The 21,005-nt window shown below is 29.6% G+C and overlaps 1 protein-coding gene across 3 annotated transcripts in view; it reads left to right on the forward strand.

Annotated features, from left to right (window-relative positions):
* Positions 1-21,005, forward strand: part of LOC148303387 (uncharacterized) — a 112,838-nt gene continuing 91,833 nt past the window's right edge. For 2 of the 3 annotated variants that reach the window (XM_088270020.1, XM_088270023.1), the window contains exons 1-2: positions 1-550; positions 15,110-15,200. In XM_088270020.1, the coding sequence (XP_088126146.1) occupies positions 537-550; positions 15,110-15,200 (105 nt within the window). In that variant the 5' untranslated portion in view covers positions 1-536. The remainder of the gene's footprint in view (positions 551-15,109; positions 15,201-21,005) is intronic. The other variant, XM_088270022.1, reaches the window with a different exon arrangement.

Genomic DNA, 21,005 nt, shown 5'->3' on the forward strand with positions numbered 1-21,005 from the left:
GTTATCTGGAGGTGGTCGAGTGGCGGCCGGCCCGCGCTTGCGTTCTAGGGGCATGTCGGACAGTCTCTTTTTGACAGCTGGCTCCGAAGGCGGAGAGATCTGTCGAGTTCTCTCGTCGACACCAGTTTCGCTTGGACGCGCTTTGCCAATTTTTCCACTCGTTTATTTTCCGATCGCGACTGCCGACCGCGCGCACCGTTACCTCTAATCGCCGAGTGAATTCACTTACGTTTTCTACACAACATGCATAATAAAATCATCAAAACACGCTGAATTTCATTTTATACGTCCGAAATGTCGGCCCGCATTGGCTGAAGCCATCAGTGCAGATTTAGACGAGTTGATTGACCGTGAAAATCGAGATTATTGCGGGAAAATGTAAAACTTTTGTCATTGCACTGGCGAAAGAGTAATAACAGAAAATAAAATGTTTCGTAAATATTGTAAATGTACGTGAAATACAAGTTAACATTGTTGAATGAAGTTTTGTGCCATTGAACATCTGTGCTGCTGGATTTTCCAACCGTAGTTTCACGATGCGAGTTTTCATGTAAGTTTAAATAATGCACCCTTGTAATACGAGCAGATTCAAACTAATAGTTTTAGAACACTCTCTTTATCATTCATCGTTTTCTTGTGTAATACCACTTTTATACCAAAGTGAACGATGAATGATTAGAAGGGTGTTTTATTACCATACCACAAAGTTAACAATGCTTTTAAAATACAAAATATAATAGTTATGATTTATTATTAGATTAAAACCAATATTTTTAGCTTTTCCACTTTTTTATTTGACCAGCGACCGGGTTTCGTCGTTACCGACATCATCAGACTTACCGACATCATCAGACGGACATTACCGACATCATCACCAGTCTGATGATGTCGGTAACGACGAAACCCGGTCGCTGGTCAAATAAAAAAGTGGAAAAGCTAAAAATATTAGTTTTAATCTAATAATAAATTAAAAATGCAATTCCATCACGAAGTGTCAGTGGATAATATACATCTATAATAGTTATGGTTTACAGCTAAATATATCAAAACATTACACTGCAATGGTGTATTAATAGTAATAATATGTAGTAATAATATGTTTGTTGAAAGGCATAATGCTCCTGAAACTGAAATTTCAAACTGATTAACTGAAACAAATCTTGTTTTAAGATAAAATAGCAATTTATATCAATATTTAAAATCTACTTTATCGGTCGTTTTTAATATATACTTTTTGGTATGACAACTTTTACCATGCTTGTAGTCGGCCATATAACAATTATGATCATATTTCGCAAAACATGTTGTAACCTTATTTGCGTCAATGGGTGCCTGGAATTACCAATGTGCACCATGAAAATGCAATCGAATTAGATATACCAAAAGTGATTCGTTTAATTAAAATTGTAATAAACGTAAAATACATAAAAAACAAGTTAAAGTTTAATTGCCCAAAATTTTATTTTAGGTATATTAACTAAAATATAACACTTTTTTTTAACAATTTTAATCGGAAAAAGCGCTCAAAAGGAGAACCAATCACACTTAAAATCAAACATTGTGTAATCAGAAAATCTGAATTTAATTTACTGTAATAAAGTCAAATTTATCGAATTGTAGACAATTGATTATTTTATTAATTTATTTTTACTTCTACATCCTCCTCTATAGTGAAATATTAAGCAAATTTGGCTACCATGCTGAGGGTCGTAGGTTCGATTCGTGGGGGGGTAAAAAAAATACAACTGTTTTTCACTCCATTATTTATTTTATTTTACCATGGACTAGTTGGTACCTGAAGCGCAGGGCTGATCACCTTGCCTTGATATTATAAACGATCCTACTAACATTGACGCAAAATCTATTTGACGGGGTGTCTTATGCATCATTGGGTGCGGACAAGGGTCAGTAGTAGTAGAAGTATACTTCTACTTGTTTTTGACCATCAGTTATAAAGAGCATCCATTAAGCATTTCGAAGTTTATATAATTGTAATGAAATTTCGTTAAAAACTCAAAAAAAAAATTGTTAACATAGAAATACTAAAAATATTACAAAAGCATGAAAATCAAATAACATTTACAAAATTCATTGCCATTTGTCAAAAAAATCCTTTATATTTCCCAAAGAGATAGTATATATTATTAGTATTATAAAATATTTAATAAAATATTATTAAATATTGATTAAGTTAAATACATTTACAAATATTAATTATGTCTCTACCGAAGAATATGCCAAAAATATCGATTATAATTTTCCGTACTAAAAAAAGAATCAGAGAGTGTGATAAGAGTGAATGAAAAGGCAATGACTGAGAAAATTGCAGAAGAAAGTAATCTTAAATTTACTACTGACTATAAAATTGTAAGTGTTTGTAATGAAACGTTGACCAACTCAAGCATTGAGTTTCACGTTTCTCCTTTTAATAGAATATTGGTGTATATAGTAATTAAATAATTAAATACATAGTCGCATAAAAGAGCCAAGTACCAAATTGTAAAAATAATCATTTTTAAACAAAATTGTTAAGAAAATATTAATCGTTAAAAAAAGTCCGCCTCTATAGTGTAGTGGTTAGCGCGTTAGGCTACCGTGTTGGAGTCCTTAGATTCGATTACTAGAGAGTTAAAATTAAAGTGAGAAAGTTAAAATCTCACACTGATTTGAGTAAAATAAAATGTTTATTTTATTTTTAAAACATAAAAACAAAATTTCTTTGACAATTGTTTCGCCTTGTTAGGTCACATTGAAAAAAGTTCTCTAAGAAGGCGAAACAATTATGACAATTTTTCGTTGTTTTTATTTTAAAAATAAAATTTATATTTTAGTCGACTCAAATCAGTGTTTGATTTAAATATTTAAAGTATAAATATGGAGTTTTACAAAATAAACGCAAAGTCAATAAAAATATTATTTTGACTTATTCACTTATTCACGTGCAGTGTAGATTTTATATGAATTGGTAGTTTATATTAGGGTGGGCAATACTAATCGCTAAACTCTGCAAAAATTGGATAATGTACTTTTTAGTTGTTTATTTAAGCGGCTCGGTAGAAAATAAATGGTTAGTACACATGTTAGTGTGAAATAATTAGGGTTTGGAAATTGGCAACAGGTTTTTGGTATACCTGGTACAGAACTAACAACACAAGTAAACACTGGTCGGTTCATTGATTAGTGTTGTAATTTTTTTACGTATTATATGCCAGTAGTTATTTTGCAGAAAGTATTAGTGTTACACCAAAAGACTTATGAAATATGTATTCAGACTAATACAATGTGGGTGTATTCATGTATTGTATATATGAAATTATACATCATGTGTATGTGGTAATGCACAAATTCATGCCACATCTGAAAAATACATCAATTTGATTTTTATTATGATTTATAATCGAGAAGTACGCTTAAATGGCAGTACACAATGGAGTCCCAGTTCCAGCCCTATTTTTTTCATCCATACCACAACTTGCAATAACTTGTCATATGTATTTTTTTTCTTATACTAGTTTGTTTTTTATTGATTTTTAGGATGATTTTGTAATAAAAATATAGATATTAGACACCAGTAATTTAAATAATATTGATCAAAAATTCACCAACATGCTACATGAAATGTGAGTGTTTTATGTCATTTAATGGAAATAGTCAAAAGTACATTTTGTGTTTGAGTATTTATTGTTTGCCTATATTTCAAAACGGTTATCACGATTGAGTTTACGTTAGAGGTTACATCCCTGATTTCCTGGAGATACATTAAAAATATAAGTGAGTTTTTATTATATATTCATACGAAACATACGAATGGACGTCTTCATGTGACAAATACTGTATTGAAATAATTCCTATTAGACCAAAGTGTGCGAAAAAATTTAACAATATTTTATGGTTTTACTCTAAGCGTTTGTAATTCATATAAAAAAGATAAAAGTACAAATTTTTATATTACATTTATGCGCACATTATTCTAATACTAAGAATAATATATGTAGTCAGTTAAACTTTAAAAATCATTAATATTTTGTAAAAAATAATTGACCGCAAAGTTAATACTACAAATATTTTTAAAAAAGTAAATAATATTATTTCGAGAGATGCTGGTTTACATCATGTTATTCGAAAGACATGTGTGCTAAAACAACTGAAGTAAATCAAAATGCATAGCAAAAAATTTGCATGAGCTTTGTATGCACATAAACTATCAAATAAATTATGTAAGTAGAGTACAATTGCATATAATTTAAAATACCATTAATTTAAACTCAAAGACGAATCTTGTGTCGTAAAACAAATTTCGGTGACGTAATTCAATTAATCAGTGCATGCATTTCCTAAAATGTACTTTATCCGGCTAATTACATATTAAGTTACATTCATTGGTAATATAAGACTTTTAATTTATTTTATTACGTAATAAAATCGTATTTTCCTTGCAGAACAAATTTAATTTGGTTTGGTTTCATATGATTTCACTCAACATATGAAACTGAAATACTATGACGTATGAATAAATGATAAATATAACGCTACAAATATTATAATTTCATCCTTCAATATTACATTGACATTTCAATCAATGAATAATATCTGTTTTTAAGGCTGAACTCGCAAACATCCAATTCAGAAAGACTAGACTTGTCTCCGCCCACAGTTATTATTAGAAGATATATTTTTGAATTACATTTTTTTAGAATATACATACGAGTATGTTGCGGTTTATCGTATAGCGAGCCTTAAAAGAATAACACCAGTTTTTCATGCTAGCAGAACGCATGTCATACAAACATATTCCTAGATAATGGAGTGTAAATGAGATGTAAGCATTCTAACATACTGCTCTTTCATTTTAAACGAAATTATTACTTTTCAATTGTAACCAATGTATACAACATTTTGAGTGTATCCAAATACTTGGATTATCTCCAATTACAGGAGTTATTTTCACATTATTTTTTGACATTTATCAAAGATGAAGAAGTATATGGAAGTCTGGGCATGTACGAGGCTGATGACTGTCATAGACTGGTTTAAATGATCACTTTACACACGTGTAACATTCACAAATTCTACCCATTATTGTAATGGGTAGAATATTACATAATGGATAGAATTGGTGTTAAAAAATAATATGAAAATATTAACTGTTTATATGAATATTTTACTTGAGTTTGGAGTTTATAAGTAACGTATTTTTGTTAATTGTATCATGAAAAGTAAAATATAAAGATGTTTAATTATGCATAATTAATTATTTCAACGTTTTATTTTACCATAAAGTTAATAACCGCGAAATACATAATAAAGCATTTTAACGCCAGTAATTTTTGAAGCATTTTTCACGACAAAGATTTAGGTAATTAAATAATATTTTATAAACTTTTATAACAATTACATATATTTACATACATATCCATGGGATGGCACATCGAAAACGTAGAGTAATCACTTGTAATTACGAACAAATGCATCGTTTCTTGTAATTTATACACACAAATCTAAAACGCCGAGGTATAGCGATTTATTTCAACGATATTCGTATTATGTTTTAACAATCACACAAATGGCTTTTCAGTTTGTTAAACGGTTCGCAGTTCCAACAATGCGAGTGTTAAGAGATATACAAGCGAGAAATTCGTCACGCAAGTTAGCGACATAAAAACTCGTAGACACGCAGCATCACTGATGATTCGAGATAAATATGTACTATAAAAGAAACCAATAATAATAAATAAACCAATAGTTGACAATTGATTGTTACGGGGGAGTTTTCGGTTGTTTGCGAGTACATCTAAGAAGCCGCACGTGTGGACATCGTGCATTTTTAAAGAATATATGTATTAGAATTTGTCTTTTTTTAAATATATACATACATACATAGAAAAAAAATTTAACTCCTGGCCTTTCAATAACTTTTTTCATTTCAAAACCATATATTTATTCTGATGGATGGATTTATTTGAATGTTTAAAAATGATATTTTATTTATTGTTTCGGCATTAACTTTGTGGTAAGACATGTTACAATGATTAAAGAAAACACTTCGTTTTTACCACTTGAGTTTTTTACAGACTATTTACTGAAATAGTTAAAAGTCTGTATAATAGTTATTATACAGACCTGAATGATGGAAGTTTAACTTCTGAAACATGTAGTCTATAATAAAACTCAAGTGGTAAAAAACGAAGTGTTTTCTTTAATCATTTTAAAAGGGATAATTAACGTTTTTATATTCATTATTATATATTTATGTGAATTGTTTAATTTACATTTGACTCATTGAATGATGAATGACACAATGATGTATTTATTGTAACTTCTTGTTGTTGTTTGATAATGTCTTAATAAGACGAAACGCGTCACATATCATCATATATATGTAAATAAAAGTAGAATTCGATCCAATAATCTTGTTCAATTTTGGATATATTACCCAACAATAATGATGGATGTCATACATAAAGATTTTTTATTGATACCTCAACATAAATGATGAAGGATATGGAATTTATTGAATATTTTTTGCGATCTGGCATATTTCATAAACTTTGCTTTTAACCACTTTTATTATTGGTACTTTTTTCAATCGGTTTCGACAAACTCGCTGTCATTTCCAGGGATGGATACGTACTAGAGTATATCCGTATACGGGTATACGTATATTCATTCCTGAAGATGGACAAGGTGCTTGTCGAAACTGGTTAGAAAAAAGTACCAAAAATAAAAGTATTTAAAAATAAAGTTTGAGTTTTATTGTATAAAGAATATTACAGTCTGGACATTTACAGGCAGAAACTTTCGTGAAATGTACGTTAAGATTCTATCCAGTCATTTTACGTACTAAGAAACGTCTGAAAATAAAATTTTTCATTTCATTTTATTAACGACTTCTATTTCGACCAGTTTCGAAAAATAAAATAATAAATCACAATTTATTGTGAATAAAAAAGCCATTTATTAACCTATTTTTTTAAAATATGATTGACTTTTTTCCTTTACAATTCATTAAAAATATTCAAGTTATGTAAAAAAAAACGTTTAGGCATAACAAGTAATCAAGTTCTTAATCATTAAGCATTAACATATGAAAATATAATTTTGCGTACAAAATTTCTGCTTCATATGATTTAAAAATATACTTAACACCTACTAATCTGAATATGTTAATTATCACAATGCATAATTATGTTAATTATACATAGTGATCTTACCCATAATATTATTTTAATTTGCTGTCACACGTAGGCTAACTGGAATTTAAATTTTATATTGACCTTCATTTTTCAAATAAAAAAATCCAAGGAATCGTTCGTGAGAAGCACCTTTCTATATATATATATATATATATATATATATATATATATATATATATATATATATATATATATATATATATATATATATATATATATATATATATATATATATATTATATTTGAAATAAAAATTTGCACCTTATGTTTTTTTTCTTCGAATCACACACACTTTGGCAAAACTATAACTAATATAATCTATCAAAATTTGCGCCTTATGTTTTTTTTCTTCGAATCACACACACTTTGGCAAAACTATAACTAATATAATCTATCAAAATTTGCGCCTTATGTTTTTTTTTTCGAATTACACACACTTTGGCAAAACTATAACTCATATAATCTATAACTATAAATAACTAAAAGAATTAGGCAGGATTTAAATAAATATGTTGCTTTTTCCAATCCCTTTTTCATAATAATTTCTGTCCTTAACTGCTAGATATCGGCCTCTTCCGTACCCTTCCATTTTTTCAGTCGGTTGCTGCTTGCAGACAGTTTTTACCTCCCACGGTGGCAAAGTCGTCGGACTATCTTTTTTGAGGTCTTCTAATCCCTTTTTTATTCTCCCATACTTTCCCCTTTTCGATTTGCCCTTTTCATACATATTATATACTTTCATACATATTATATAATTAAGTCAGAAGTCAACTCTGCTAACACTGAGTCGCAAGCTAAGAAGTAATAGGTAAATAATAATAAATAATAATAAAACTCTTATCCGCACCCCAACGGTGCATAGGGCACTGCGTCATAAAAACGCAGTGTTATCTTGATTGTTTACACATGAAGGAAAGGTGATCAGCCCTCCGCTTCAGGTACCAGTCCAGGGTAATCTTGAATAAATATGACAGTGAAAAAATCACTTATGTTTATTTTACCCCCCTTGGGAATCGAACCCGGGACCTCCAGAACGGTAGCCGAGCGTGCTGACCATTACACTACGGAGGCGGACATTAATAGGTAAAACATTGGCTAAACGAAACGATAACATATCATATAAAAATCTTGCAAATTTGAATTATAAGTGAAGTATTAGTTATACTAAGATATGTATTGTAAACTTAGTTATTTTTAATTAGGCAAAATTAATTTGAAATACACAAAATAAGTGTAATTTTACGTTAGAGTACTCTAAGAATTACACACACTGAAGTCTTCAGAGAGGCGATCATGACGACAAAAAAAGAGATCAAACCTTCACAGTATACGACATAAATGTATTAACCAGGACATCTTAGTAGATTTATCTGCCTATTTTTTTAGCACGATGTTTCCAATTTTCCTTCTCTCTAATGGCCAATTTTACAAACAAAAACCACTGCGTATCACTTCTTTCTAAGATTATGTTTAAATTTCCGTTTCAAAGACAGCTTAGGCTTGGTAGGTAAGTCTAAAGAAGAAGGAGATAGTGGTAGACTAGAACTTAATGTTTTCTATTCGAATGATTACTCCTCAGGTGTTGCCAAATTTAAAAATGCGTTAAATAGTCCATGGCTTTCAGTACAACTTGTAACCTTCAATACTCAATCAAGAATTAGGTACTGCGACAAATTTACCGTTGAGTTTTATTATGACCTATGAACGAATCGGTAAAACAGCATTTCAACATTTACAACTTACACAGAGATATAGTATCTACTAGTAAGTGGGCAAATATCGAACTAATAATTGTATACAATAATGTCATAAAGGAACAATCATAATCGCTTCCTACTTGACTGAGCATTGAGCGTGCGAGAGACTGTGCTATGTAAGGACAGGGTTATTTTAAATGTTTGGAATATTTTTTACTATAAGTATATTTTTACTATAAGTATATTTTGTCCGCCTCCGTAGTGTAATGCTCAGCACGCTCGGCTACCGTTCTGGAGGTCCCGGGTTCGATTCCCAAGGGTGGTAAAATAAATATAAGTGATTTTTACACTGAAATATTTATTCAATATTACCATGGACCTGAAGCGGAGGGCTGATCACCTTTCCTTCATGTGTAAAAACGATCAAGATAACACTGCGTTTATACGACACAGTGCCCTATGCACCATTCAGGTGCGGATAAGGGTTTTATTTATATTATCATATATATTAAATATTATCTTTGGTATATTAAAATGGTAAGAAACATTTTCTAGTATTTTTTAACAGTTTAGGAATTCATTACTCTTTTTCTATTAAATGTTATATTGGATACCAACATATTAGCATTCTTCTTTTCGAAGCAAAGGGTTCACATTTTGAATGGATACCTAATATACTTTATTTTTTGTAAAACTGATTGAATTTTGCAAACAATGTCACATTGTTATTTTTCTTGCGAAAAATTGTAATCCCGCGATACATGGCAATATGATAAGATTTTTAAATTGATACATTAATATAAATGTAGAAGTCTAGTACGATGGGAAAGTTGGAGTCAGAGTATTTACAGGGTTTAGGATCAATCATTGAATGGTTTCAGTGATCACTTTATACGCTGTGTAACATTTAATTTTTTAACCGTGTTAAAACTACATTACTTTAATTTCGGAAAGTTGTATACATATACTTCAATTGATTTTTAATTCCTTGTACAAAAAATCTTACAACATTTTTGAAAAACCATTTTGTGTTTATAAATTGGAATCAAGTTGAAGTAGAATGGAGGTCGATATACGGTCCTGTGTCTCGAAATCTAAGAAACTTTTCTGGGACTACAATCCGTATTGAACTCATGATTATGTTGAAATAATTGTATTTTTCACAATGCGATCACATGATGTAGTTTGTTTAATACTTTGAAAAGTGATTATTTATAAAATTCAATATTATCCGCAAAAATGAAGTATGTACACCACTTAAAATAAGTACCTCTCAGCAATTTGCATAATTTATTTTTAAACCATTTCTTCAGCATATTTTTCTCGAGGTTTCTATGCAAGTTGTCAAACATGGGTATTATCCGTTAACGAATGCGGATATTTGTAATAAAATCACGAAATACCGCAAATTTTGAAACGACGATAATTACTTCAATGTCTGCTCATTTGGCCAAACCGCCATTGCCAGGGGCTAGTCTCAGATGGACAATAATGCAATGCCAAGTTGGGAAATGAGTGATCAATACTGATGTGTTCCTTTGTATCCCGCTACCGATTTAAATAATGAGTGTCACGCAGTTCACCTAAAGTAAACACTTCACCGTGCCACACGAACTCGCGATATCAAATTTGAAATTGTATCAAAATGTGAAAGCAACTTGCACGTAAGTTAAAACCAACGGACTGTGGTTAGTGCCGAACACGTTAGTCCTTCAACTGTGGGTCACGCGATAATAAATGCAATTATTTAAATTAACCAAATGGTAAGCGGAAAAAATAACATATCATACATCAGTTTACAGGAGTACTTCATACTAACGAGGGGAGGATTTATCGATAAATGACAATTTTAGCAATAAAACGTCTACTAAATTATAAATCTAATGAATTTATGTCCAATTTCAAATTATCAAGGCAAATTACTGAAAATTTTCCTTCTTTTTTACATTATCCAATGTATACAAACTTGTACGTCTGCAAGTATGCAAACTTCGAGTGCTATAGCAATTGCTGCTTTCTTCATTTTCCTTTTTTCTGGATTTGTTCACTTCCATTATCTAAATCCTATCAAATATTCTACTCCTATAGTGTTGGACTTATCGGCTTGTCCCTATTGAACTGAAATCAAGGTAACACCACATTGATCCTGTGCGCTTAAGACGACGGGGTATGGATTTAGGATTGAAGTATAATAATTATTTTAATAAAAATTAAACACTTGAATAATCCACTTAATTGTGTTTTATTTTTATTTACGACTAGTTTCGAAAACGACAATTGTTTTCATCTTCTGGGACAAATTAAAACAATTAGTTTTAATTTGTACCAGAAGATGAAACAACTGTCGTTTTCGAAACTAGTCGTGAATAAAAATAAAACTCAATTAAGTGGATTATTCAAGTGTTTAATTTTTATTAAAATAATCATGTCATTCCACAACGTTAATGCCGAATCAATAAATAATATGAAGAATAATGAAATGTGAGATTAATAATATTATTAACCAACATACCTACGTACCTATAATGTATGTTATTCTTTTCCATATCTCGTCCAATTATTGACCTTGTTTGATAGTAATTTATGGAAAATTGTCCAACTAAAAATATCATTGATAAAATATGTTGAGTGATTATTTTGTTTTGTTTTGTCACATCATAAATGATCTCTGTCAGTTTTTTTACTTTAATTTGAAATCCATGGTAAATTTTATAATATTATATTATCATGACCGTAAAAACGAAATATTTTAGAATCGCTGCCAACTCCATGAGTACTTTATTCTTGTTTAGCAAGCGACCAATTCCTGAATTACTGATACCTACTTGTATTATCGACCCCCTCCACTGATAATGTGGTATTATGTAGTTTCATTATTCATTATTCACTGACCAATGATTCAAAAAATCATTGCGATAACTATACTTAACTAAATTATATTTTAACTAAGCGGAAAGCCCTCCCAAAGAGGTGCGACAGTTACAATGAAATATTAATTATTTGTCAATATCCAAATTATTATCAGGTACATTCAGGTAGGTACATACCAATTATATTCGATATTTTTGTATCGCGGTTAAATACATCTTATTTATTTTTGACTTCACTGAAATAAAACTGTTTTTCAAAAACTTTTTGTGGACGTATTCTATGAAACTGTTAACTTTTTACCCTGAAGAAAAACCTTTTACCAAATACTCATCTCTGTATCCTACCCTCATCTATTTAAAAACATGATTTTTTAAAAAAATAGTAAGTTACCATCGCTTTGCACGAAAATTGAAGTATTTTTAAAAAATTACCTGACGTCCAAGTGACTCTAACATCTAGTTACGGCTTATGCAACACCACTTATCATGGCCCTTTTTAGGCTTCAACTTTATAAGTTTTGAAGCATCTTCCTACTTGTGGGTGGGTTTACTAAAAAGTTATTATAATTTCATGTAATTTATGAATACTTGCTATCTTGTTAAAGGCATGAAAATTGAGCCAATGTAATCTTCTTTTAATGGCGGTCCGTTATTTTTCAAAAACAATTCAAGAGTTGGTTACTTATCCGTTAGATAAATGATATTTTATTTTTGTTTCTTATCGGGTTATTCAAGGTAACATTACATTAATTTTATTAGAGTTTATGTTTTGTGTCAAAATAGAAGGTAATGGCATGCATACGAGTATATCGTAAAAAATTGATTCAGACCCTAATAATTATTTTGTTTAAGAGATTGAAAATATATTCTTATTGTTTTGAATATTGAAAGCATTAACTTTGTGGATCATATCGATATATTATTTCGAGAAATAAAAATACTTTGTGTTCTGATCTAAATATCAAAATCTAAAAATATAAATATATATAAATAATCAAATATCATTGCAGAGTGGATCAGAACACAAAGTATTTTTATTTCTCGAAATAATATATATTCTTATTTTTTATTTATGATTTTTTTTATTCCGTACCAATTCTGTGCTAAAAAAATATTTTATTTTCTCAATACATCGAACATTAACAGACATCACGCAACACATAAAGAGAGTGACAGCTTCACAGCTTACTATCTGACTACAAGCTGACTATCGTGACAGAGCCAGCATGCAATCGAAAGAATTGATTTTTGTCTCAAATCAATCGTTTAGCTTGTTTTAAGGATTTGGCTATACGTGTTATTAAATTTTGGAGATGATTGACCTACCTTTATTTGATGTGAGTGTGACAGACCTCACAATTAAGAATATTCTTTATATCTAAGGATACATTTGGATACTAGTGTTATGGTATATAAGGATACTGGTATCTAAGGATACATTTGGTTCAATATTTGCATCCAATATACCTCCTTGATATTGCATGTCATAGGTTTTTTCACAGATGGGTCCATTATATATGTTATTGGTGGGAGGATGTTTATATATGCGAAACAGGCGTCGTGGGATCGATTCCCGTCAATTGCAAAATAAATTCAAGAAAGATTCATTTTATATGGTCTGGGTATTTGTGATACCTATCGTCACTTATCCTACCGGTAGACAAGCCTCTAACAGAAGAGGTTTTGCGGGTTATTCTTTTAAAAATAAAGAAAATACCTTGGAATAGAAATTCGAATAAGCATGCAAGTATGTATATAACAATAGTATGTAACTAATGAAGTAGGGTCTAAAAAACGACATTTGTTTGCAAAAATAATGTTCTTGCCTCATTAACTCTGATCGGCTAAAACGTTAAACACTTAATGACTTTTACCCAAAAAGCTTTTTTAATTTTTCTAGCGTAAACTAAGAGATGTTATAAATAATGATGAGATTGTTTTCATTTAAACAATAACGGGTTCGATTATTTTTTAGTTTGTTACTATCAGTATCTTAATTGCGTATAAGTACATGTCTAGTAAAAACATTTACTTAAATAACACATATCGCGTTATTTCAGTAGTTGGGTGGGATAATAATTATAGTTTTGTCACTAATATCGAATCTTTAATTTAGCGGTCACGATCTAGCCCTTGTCACGTTTCGGTTCTGTAAACTTTACGCCTTCTGCGAACTACGGCTAATAAATTATTTCAACTGTTGCTAAATCTGCAATAAAACATTATTTGAAAGGACTGTTGCCATAGAAAATTTAAAAGAAAATTTAGCCTTACTCTATTATATAATGTTAGAATGTTTATCCATGCTAGATAGTTATAACGTTGTTCGTGAGGTGTGTTCATAAATATATTCCAGTAAAACATAATGATATGTTTTTTTTTTAAATAAGAGCGCACAAAAAAACTTATTATCTAAATTCCAGATTATTAGCAGTTTTTGTCCAAATCCTTCTGCCAAAATTTCTCGTGGACGGTGAGAAGGAAATTGTCAGAATGTCCTCTCATATCTCGAAGGGGGAGGAATAAAAAAAATTCATTCCCCAGCTCTCTGTTCTGTCACCATAGGCCTCTAGTACCCCCTAGAAGATCTGTCTACCACCCAATAGGGAGCAGTACCGCTCTCATTAGAAACTTTTGAACTAAATGAAGACATTATTGTATTTATTTTAGTTTTTGTTCGACATTTTAAATCCAGTTTTTTTTAAATAAATAAATAAAGGTATACTGTCTAAAATTCTAAAATGCAAAAAAAAGGGAAACTATATTCTACTTAATATACATTAGGGTCTAAAGAAATTTTATTATTATAAACCTTTTTTTTTTGAGTGACTGTCATAACGATGAAATTCCATTTAAGAAGAGTATTAACCATTGATTGGCTTTTATTCAGAAAATAAAATTTTGATTTACGAATTTATTGTTTGAAAATGTTTATTCTTCTAAAGTTATTTACAGGTAAAAACCTGTTTCTTTAACCGCTTTTCGACCGCAATGCCAGCGCCATCTATTGAACGTAACAGCAACACACTCAATACTAAACATACATGGCTCATAAAGCACCCTTGAGGTAGTATTTTACGAAAATAGCGCTATATATACAATCCAAATTGATTATTATTATTATTATTATTCATGGTGAACAGCATGTTTCTTGAGAGCCGCTAAAATATTGAATACCAACAAGCATTGTTAAATTAATCATATTAAATTAATTGATCATATTAAATAAATTAATCTGTGCTTTAGTCTGATTAATTAATCATATTAATTAATCAGACTAAAGCACAGAAATGCGTGGCTGGATACAATTAGTATTATATGGATCTAAAAACATTTGTATTTTTTTCAGGCTTACTGACAAAATGAAGCTTCGATCGAAGCTGATTTTTGCAGTGTACTTGCTTCTACTCACGCATGACCATCAAGCTACTGCATCACCTGTAAGTATTCAAATTTTATAAATTTAAAAAAAAAAATTATTGGCAAAGCACCCAATTTTGGGTGATACCTGATTTTATAAACTTAAACTTACTTTAATCAACTTTATAAAATGTAAATTAATACACTTATTGAATTTAACAGTCTAGAAAGATAATATATTATTTCTAAGTTATAATGAAGGTAGGAAGTAGCTTAAAAAAACTTTATATCTATGACTTATAATATTCATGTACATTGCATATTATAAGTCATCATAAATAATGACTTGATTTTATATGGAGTAATTTGATATAGTTATTTACACTATGTGAATGTTAAATTCACTAGCTCAATTACAGAATATTTCTATACATTTTAATTGAAAACTTGTAAACCTTGGAATTAACACGATAAACTAAATTATGTCCAAATAAATAAATATGTGTACTATTCAGATGTAAATATTTGAACGTAGGCATGTATGGAAGTAAAATGTTTTTTTTCTCATGTTCTTATACAGACTAAACATGAAACCATAATAAAGTTTTGCCACCATTTAAAAAAATATATTTGTTGGGAAAATTCCTTTTAAGGCCCAATATACGATAAATTGCAACTTATTTTTCTTTAAACTCAGGTGACTTTTGAATTAATTTAATTTTTTGCATAAAATGTCGTTTTTGATTTGATAAATAAGTTTTTCTTCGAAATAAATATATGGTTTTGAAAAGAAAAGAGTTATTGAAGGGTACCTAAGGTTTTTTTTTTTCTTTCAATATTTATTTTGTCCGCCTCTGTAGTGTAATGGTCAGCACGCTCGGCTACCGTTCTGGAGGTTCCGGGTTCGATTCCCAGGGGGGTCAAATAAATATAAGTGATTTTTTCATTGTAATATTTATTCAATATTACCCTGGACTGGTACCTGAAGCGGAGGGCTGATCACCTTTCCTTCGTGTGTAAATGATCAAGATAACACTGTGTTCATATGAAGCAGTGCCCTATGCACCATCGGGGTGCGGATAAGTGTTTTATTATTGTTATTATTATATTTATTTAAAAAAATCAAACTCTGATACAATTTTTTTTAAATCGTGCGTAGAGACACGATCGGCCTCTCGCGCAGGTGATCGCATACTGAACCATCCAGATTACGAGTTACCCCTTAATAATGACAAAAATAGAACATCGTACTGTCTTATATTTAAAAAAAAAATATTGCTTAATCCTTTTTTTTATTGATATTATAAAGTACTTTATCAAGGTAAATATTCAAATAACATATATATTGTATCATACAAGATGTAGGTGCATGAATCATGTTTCATTGACAATCAGTCAATATCAGCAGTCATAATTTTCAATTCACCACGGTGACGCTTTGCCAATTTTATATATAAAATAGTACGAATCTTACTTCACCGAAATATTTCTGCTCAATTAAACAATCTAATTGTAATAATTCTGGACAAATATTGATTTTCCAAATACGCGCCCATTGTAAAAGTAAGTATTTACATTCCTCAAATCCATTCTGCTTAAAAAATTATTGCGTCGGCCTTTTACAAAAGCTCTGTCTAAATGTGGTCATCGAGGCAAGTCTTACCAAATAAAGAATGAAAATAGTTTAATATACGTTTCTAATATACGTTTAACCTCGGCTCGTAACGCATGTCTGTATTGAAAACTATAGTGCATGTTGGTCTTCGGGTCGACCAAAAATCGCATGTGTTAGACAATTTGTGTAGTTTTGAGTGTGTAAATGGTGCTATGGTGGTGAAGGGTAGTATTGTTTGCATGCTGTGTTAGTGATTGTCCTGACGAAGAGACGGGTACGTCTCGAAACCGGTAGACGTAAAAATCTCGGTGAGTGGTTATATACTAATTTTATTAACATTTTTGTAAAAAAATAAATAAGTAAAAATGACTAACCACAAAGTAAATGCTTTAAATATTAATAATATTGAGAATATAATGAAAATAGATTTGCAATAATTTATTGGAAGACTTCTTAGGATTTTGAGGACATAATTGTTGTTATTTTTCAAATTATTTTTTGACATCTCATCAAAGATGAAGAAGAATATGGAAATCTGGGCATTACATAGGGTATAACATTCACCAATTCTACCCATTATTGACAACCGCACTACTCAAATTCTTGGAAGTTCTATATACATGAACCAATTTTTGAAACATTGTTCTTGAATCACTAGAACTTCACTAGAGACATCTATTGGTGAGATTCAAAGAAGCTTTTTATTGAGCAGAAACTCTTTTTATTAGTAGGTATGTGAGCATCAACTTGCGTTAACTCCTATAATTGGAGATAATCCAGATTTGCGAACAAGTATTTGGACACACTCAAAATGTTGTAAATGTTCTCATTTTCATTAATTGATTCGTCAGTCACATTGTGGTAATCTATCCATTTTTAATTTCTTTTTACTTGGTAAATACCACTTTTTCTAATAATCTATTGTGATACGTGATTTGATGCATTCTTTATCATTTTTAAACACCGTTTTTGAAAATAGTGTGGAATAAAAATGATGATACCCTTCGATAATTCCGACTCCTGACCTGACCACTTTCAAGTATTTGAAATACTTTATCTTGTCAAATTTTCTTTGGTCTACTCCTGCTTCTATTTCCAACTTTATCTCGTAAATTGTTTTAACAGTTTTTTCTTCATTCAGTCGTATCTCATCTCAATACAGGTTTCCTTATTTTTATCGATAATGCTTATCATAGCCTTGCAATTATTTCTTATTTCTCTATTCGAACATCTATCACATATCGTTTTGCCGCACATTAGAAAGATTGCAATTCGACTGCATTTAGACTATTCTCATTCTTCATTTGCCAAATCCAAGCGTTACTTTCATACAATAATATTAATAATTTGGTGTGCGTACCTCTGCTATTGCGGGCCGATGGCGTGGAATGCTCTTCCACTAGTAGTTAGAAATAGTGAGAGTGAGATGATCTTTAGAAAAGAAATAAAAACACATTTGTTTGCTAAATCATTTCCAGTATCTTCATTTCCCTAATTCATTCTCAGCGAAGCGCCCTTGAGGAAGTATTTTACGAAAATAGCGCTTTATAAACTATCCAAAATTATTATTTTTATTATTATTATAAATAATTAAAATTGTGCAGAATAATATAATATATTACAGTCGGTTAGAAACAGTTTGTTGCGTAAATTTTCAGGCCCGTTACGGATCACGGATTATATTACTAAGAAAGCGGATTATTCATTTACTTTTGTCACAGATCATTGCTTTAAAAATGCAAGTATATTTTTAATGTTGAATTTCAAAAAGTGAAATTCACATATCTTTTTAATGAAACAATTCATCCATTAATATTTTATAATATAGGTTTATTATTGAGTTGTAATAATTCCCTAATATTGTACAGTAACTTGATATTTTCGTATAGTGCCTTTGAGGTAGTATTTTACAAAAATAGCGTTATATAAATTATCCAAAAAATTATTATTTATTACTATTTTACGTATTTAAAAAAATCCATATTATTTGACAAAAAAATAGTATAGAACGTTAAGGAATATTAAATTAGTATTATTTTGCTGTTATTTATTCTAAGAGAGTCTGAAATATTCACTCTAAGGATAAAATATCAATAAATCATTTTTGTTATGAAAATTATAAGTGTTTCAACTAAGAAGATATTACACGAAAGAGGATTAAAGTTTGGGCATTTCAGGGTCTACAACCCGGTATTTGCCAGGTTTAAATTGCTTTGTACACTTGTGTAACGTTCATCATTCTGCTCTTATTGAAAATTTATCTTGAATTTTTTTTTGAATGATGTACACATATTATATCCACTGCTGTTGAATTCCTTTAAAATATAAAATGATATTTTTATACATGTTGAATTCTGGTTGATATTGGTGCCATAAGTTGAGAATTTATGAAATATATAGCTTTTTAGCTTTATAGCTTTCTCCAATGGGACATAAATGAGATTCATTCAGAATCAGCTCACACATATTTTTAAGAAGTGCCTAAAATATTTAGTACATTTAAATGTTAGATATTTCTATTTTGACCTGATAATTATGAACATTTTTTTAATACTTATTTATCAGTCGCTGGATTAATATATTTGTATTATAGATAAACTGAGATGAAATATTAGAGAAATGTTCAGACAAACATCTTTTTTCGTAAAAAAACTACAGATGCTAGATCTCGGTTGAGCCACCTAAAACATATTTAAAAACGTACATTATTTATGAATATCCCACAACTAAAAATGTGTAAATGATGTATGTATTTACAGTAGCCTATTAAATATTTTGTTTTTTTTTGTAAAACGTGTAAAGACGATTATCTTTCCAAAATCAGTCGATAGCGTGTTATATATTCGAGTATATTTATTATATTTAAACAGCGCAAATTATGTTTCATAAAAATATATGAAATACGTTAGATAATATTAACAATTCAATGCGATCACGTTTCATATATAAATGAATTTTCTTACCTAATACACGCGTTATCCTCCATGTATTTTTTCAGCGTGAGAATCTTCTAATTTTTGCACTTCAATTTAGTTCTTACTCAATACTCTGGTAGATTAACTAATGAAACATGTATCCGTGATGATTGGTCAATGATGTGGAATATATTAAATAAAACGTTATTCTAAGTCACGAGAAATATCGGATATAACATACTTTGCACACATAATAAATGATTTTTTAAAAAGAAAAACATGCTGTTTTTACATAAGCTAATTTTGCAAAATTTACTTATACAAAAATAGCATTTAATATATTGACATTTCATCAATAGGGTTTGCATGTTTTTGGTGAGTTGGTTACAATCCCGTTAAAACTAAAACTAAAATCATTTCACTTCCATCAGTTCCTGCTTCTAGTATGAAATACAGTTACTTTGAACATGATTCGAAAAGTCTATCGTTATAGAAAAACAGTATAACATATAGACCATATATCACTAACCAGTTATCCAGTAGGTAAGGATGGCGGCTAAACACTCATCGACTTCATACTACGATTTTGATTCATCATGGTTTTGGTATATTGGAGTTAATTTTAAATATAAATTTTTTCGCTAAAATAAAATGAAAACTCTCCAGAAAACCCTTTCAATGTATGCCTAATAATGTCTGTGAACATTCTACGTAAATAAAATATAATTTTTAAGACAGTTTTTTCTGCGTACTACTTCAACAAAGATCTCAAACTCGCCCTCCCCTTATGCGGGAATGATAAATGTTGAATGAAATCAGTTAAAAAATATATTATCCTTAAAATACATTTTACTGATTTAATTACCTTAGTCAAGAGATTGCAACTTCACCACTAATTAGGAAACGCTATTATATAGTATATGTTATAACAATTAAATATAAAGTTTTTTTTGTTTATTACGGTACAAAATATATTGGTAAATTAGCACTCTAAAGATAAGAATTTGTATTACGAAAACACTTATGTCTACCATTAAATATAAAATCCAGTGAAACATATTAAAACATTTTTTAAATAACTGATTGCAAATCAACGATTTTCTCACGATGAATATTATTCTCGTATTTTAAATGCAGCAAGAGCATTCACTTTTTATTCAAAAATTAATATTTAATGTGATAGAATGATTTTAAATTGGAGGATGAAAAAAATACAGTTTTCAGAAATCTTCAAAAATAACACATCGATTCAAACATGTGTATTGTTATTTAAGGTTAATTTAATAAAGCTAATACATTTTTACATCAATTCATTAAATAAATTCAGAAGCTTTAATCCGACTTTCTTAATAAAT

This window comes from Brachycentrus maculatus, unplaced genomic scaffold, assembly GCF_059751285.1.
Source record: "Brachycentrus maculatus isolate JH-2025_06_01 unplaced genomic scaffold, ASM5975128v1 h1tg000370l, whole genome shotgun sequence".
Taxonomy (NCBI): Eukaryota; Metazoa; Arthropoda; class Insecta; order Trichoptera; family Brachycentridae; genus Brachycentrus; species Brachycentrus maculatus.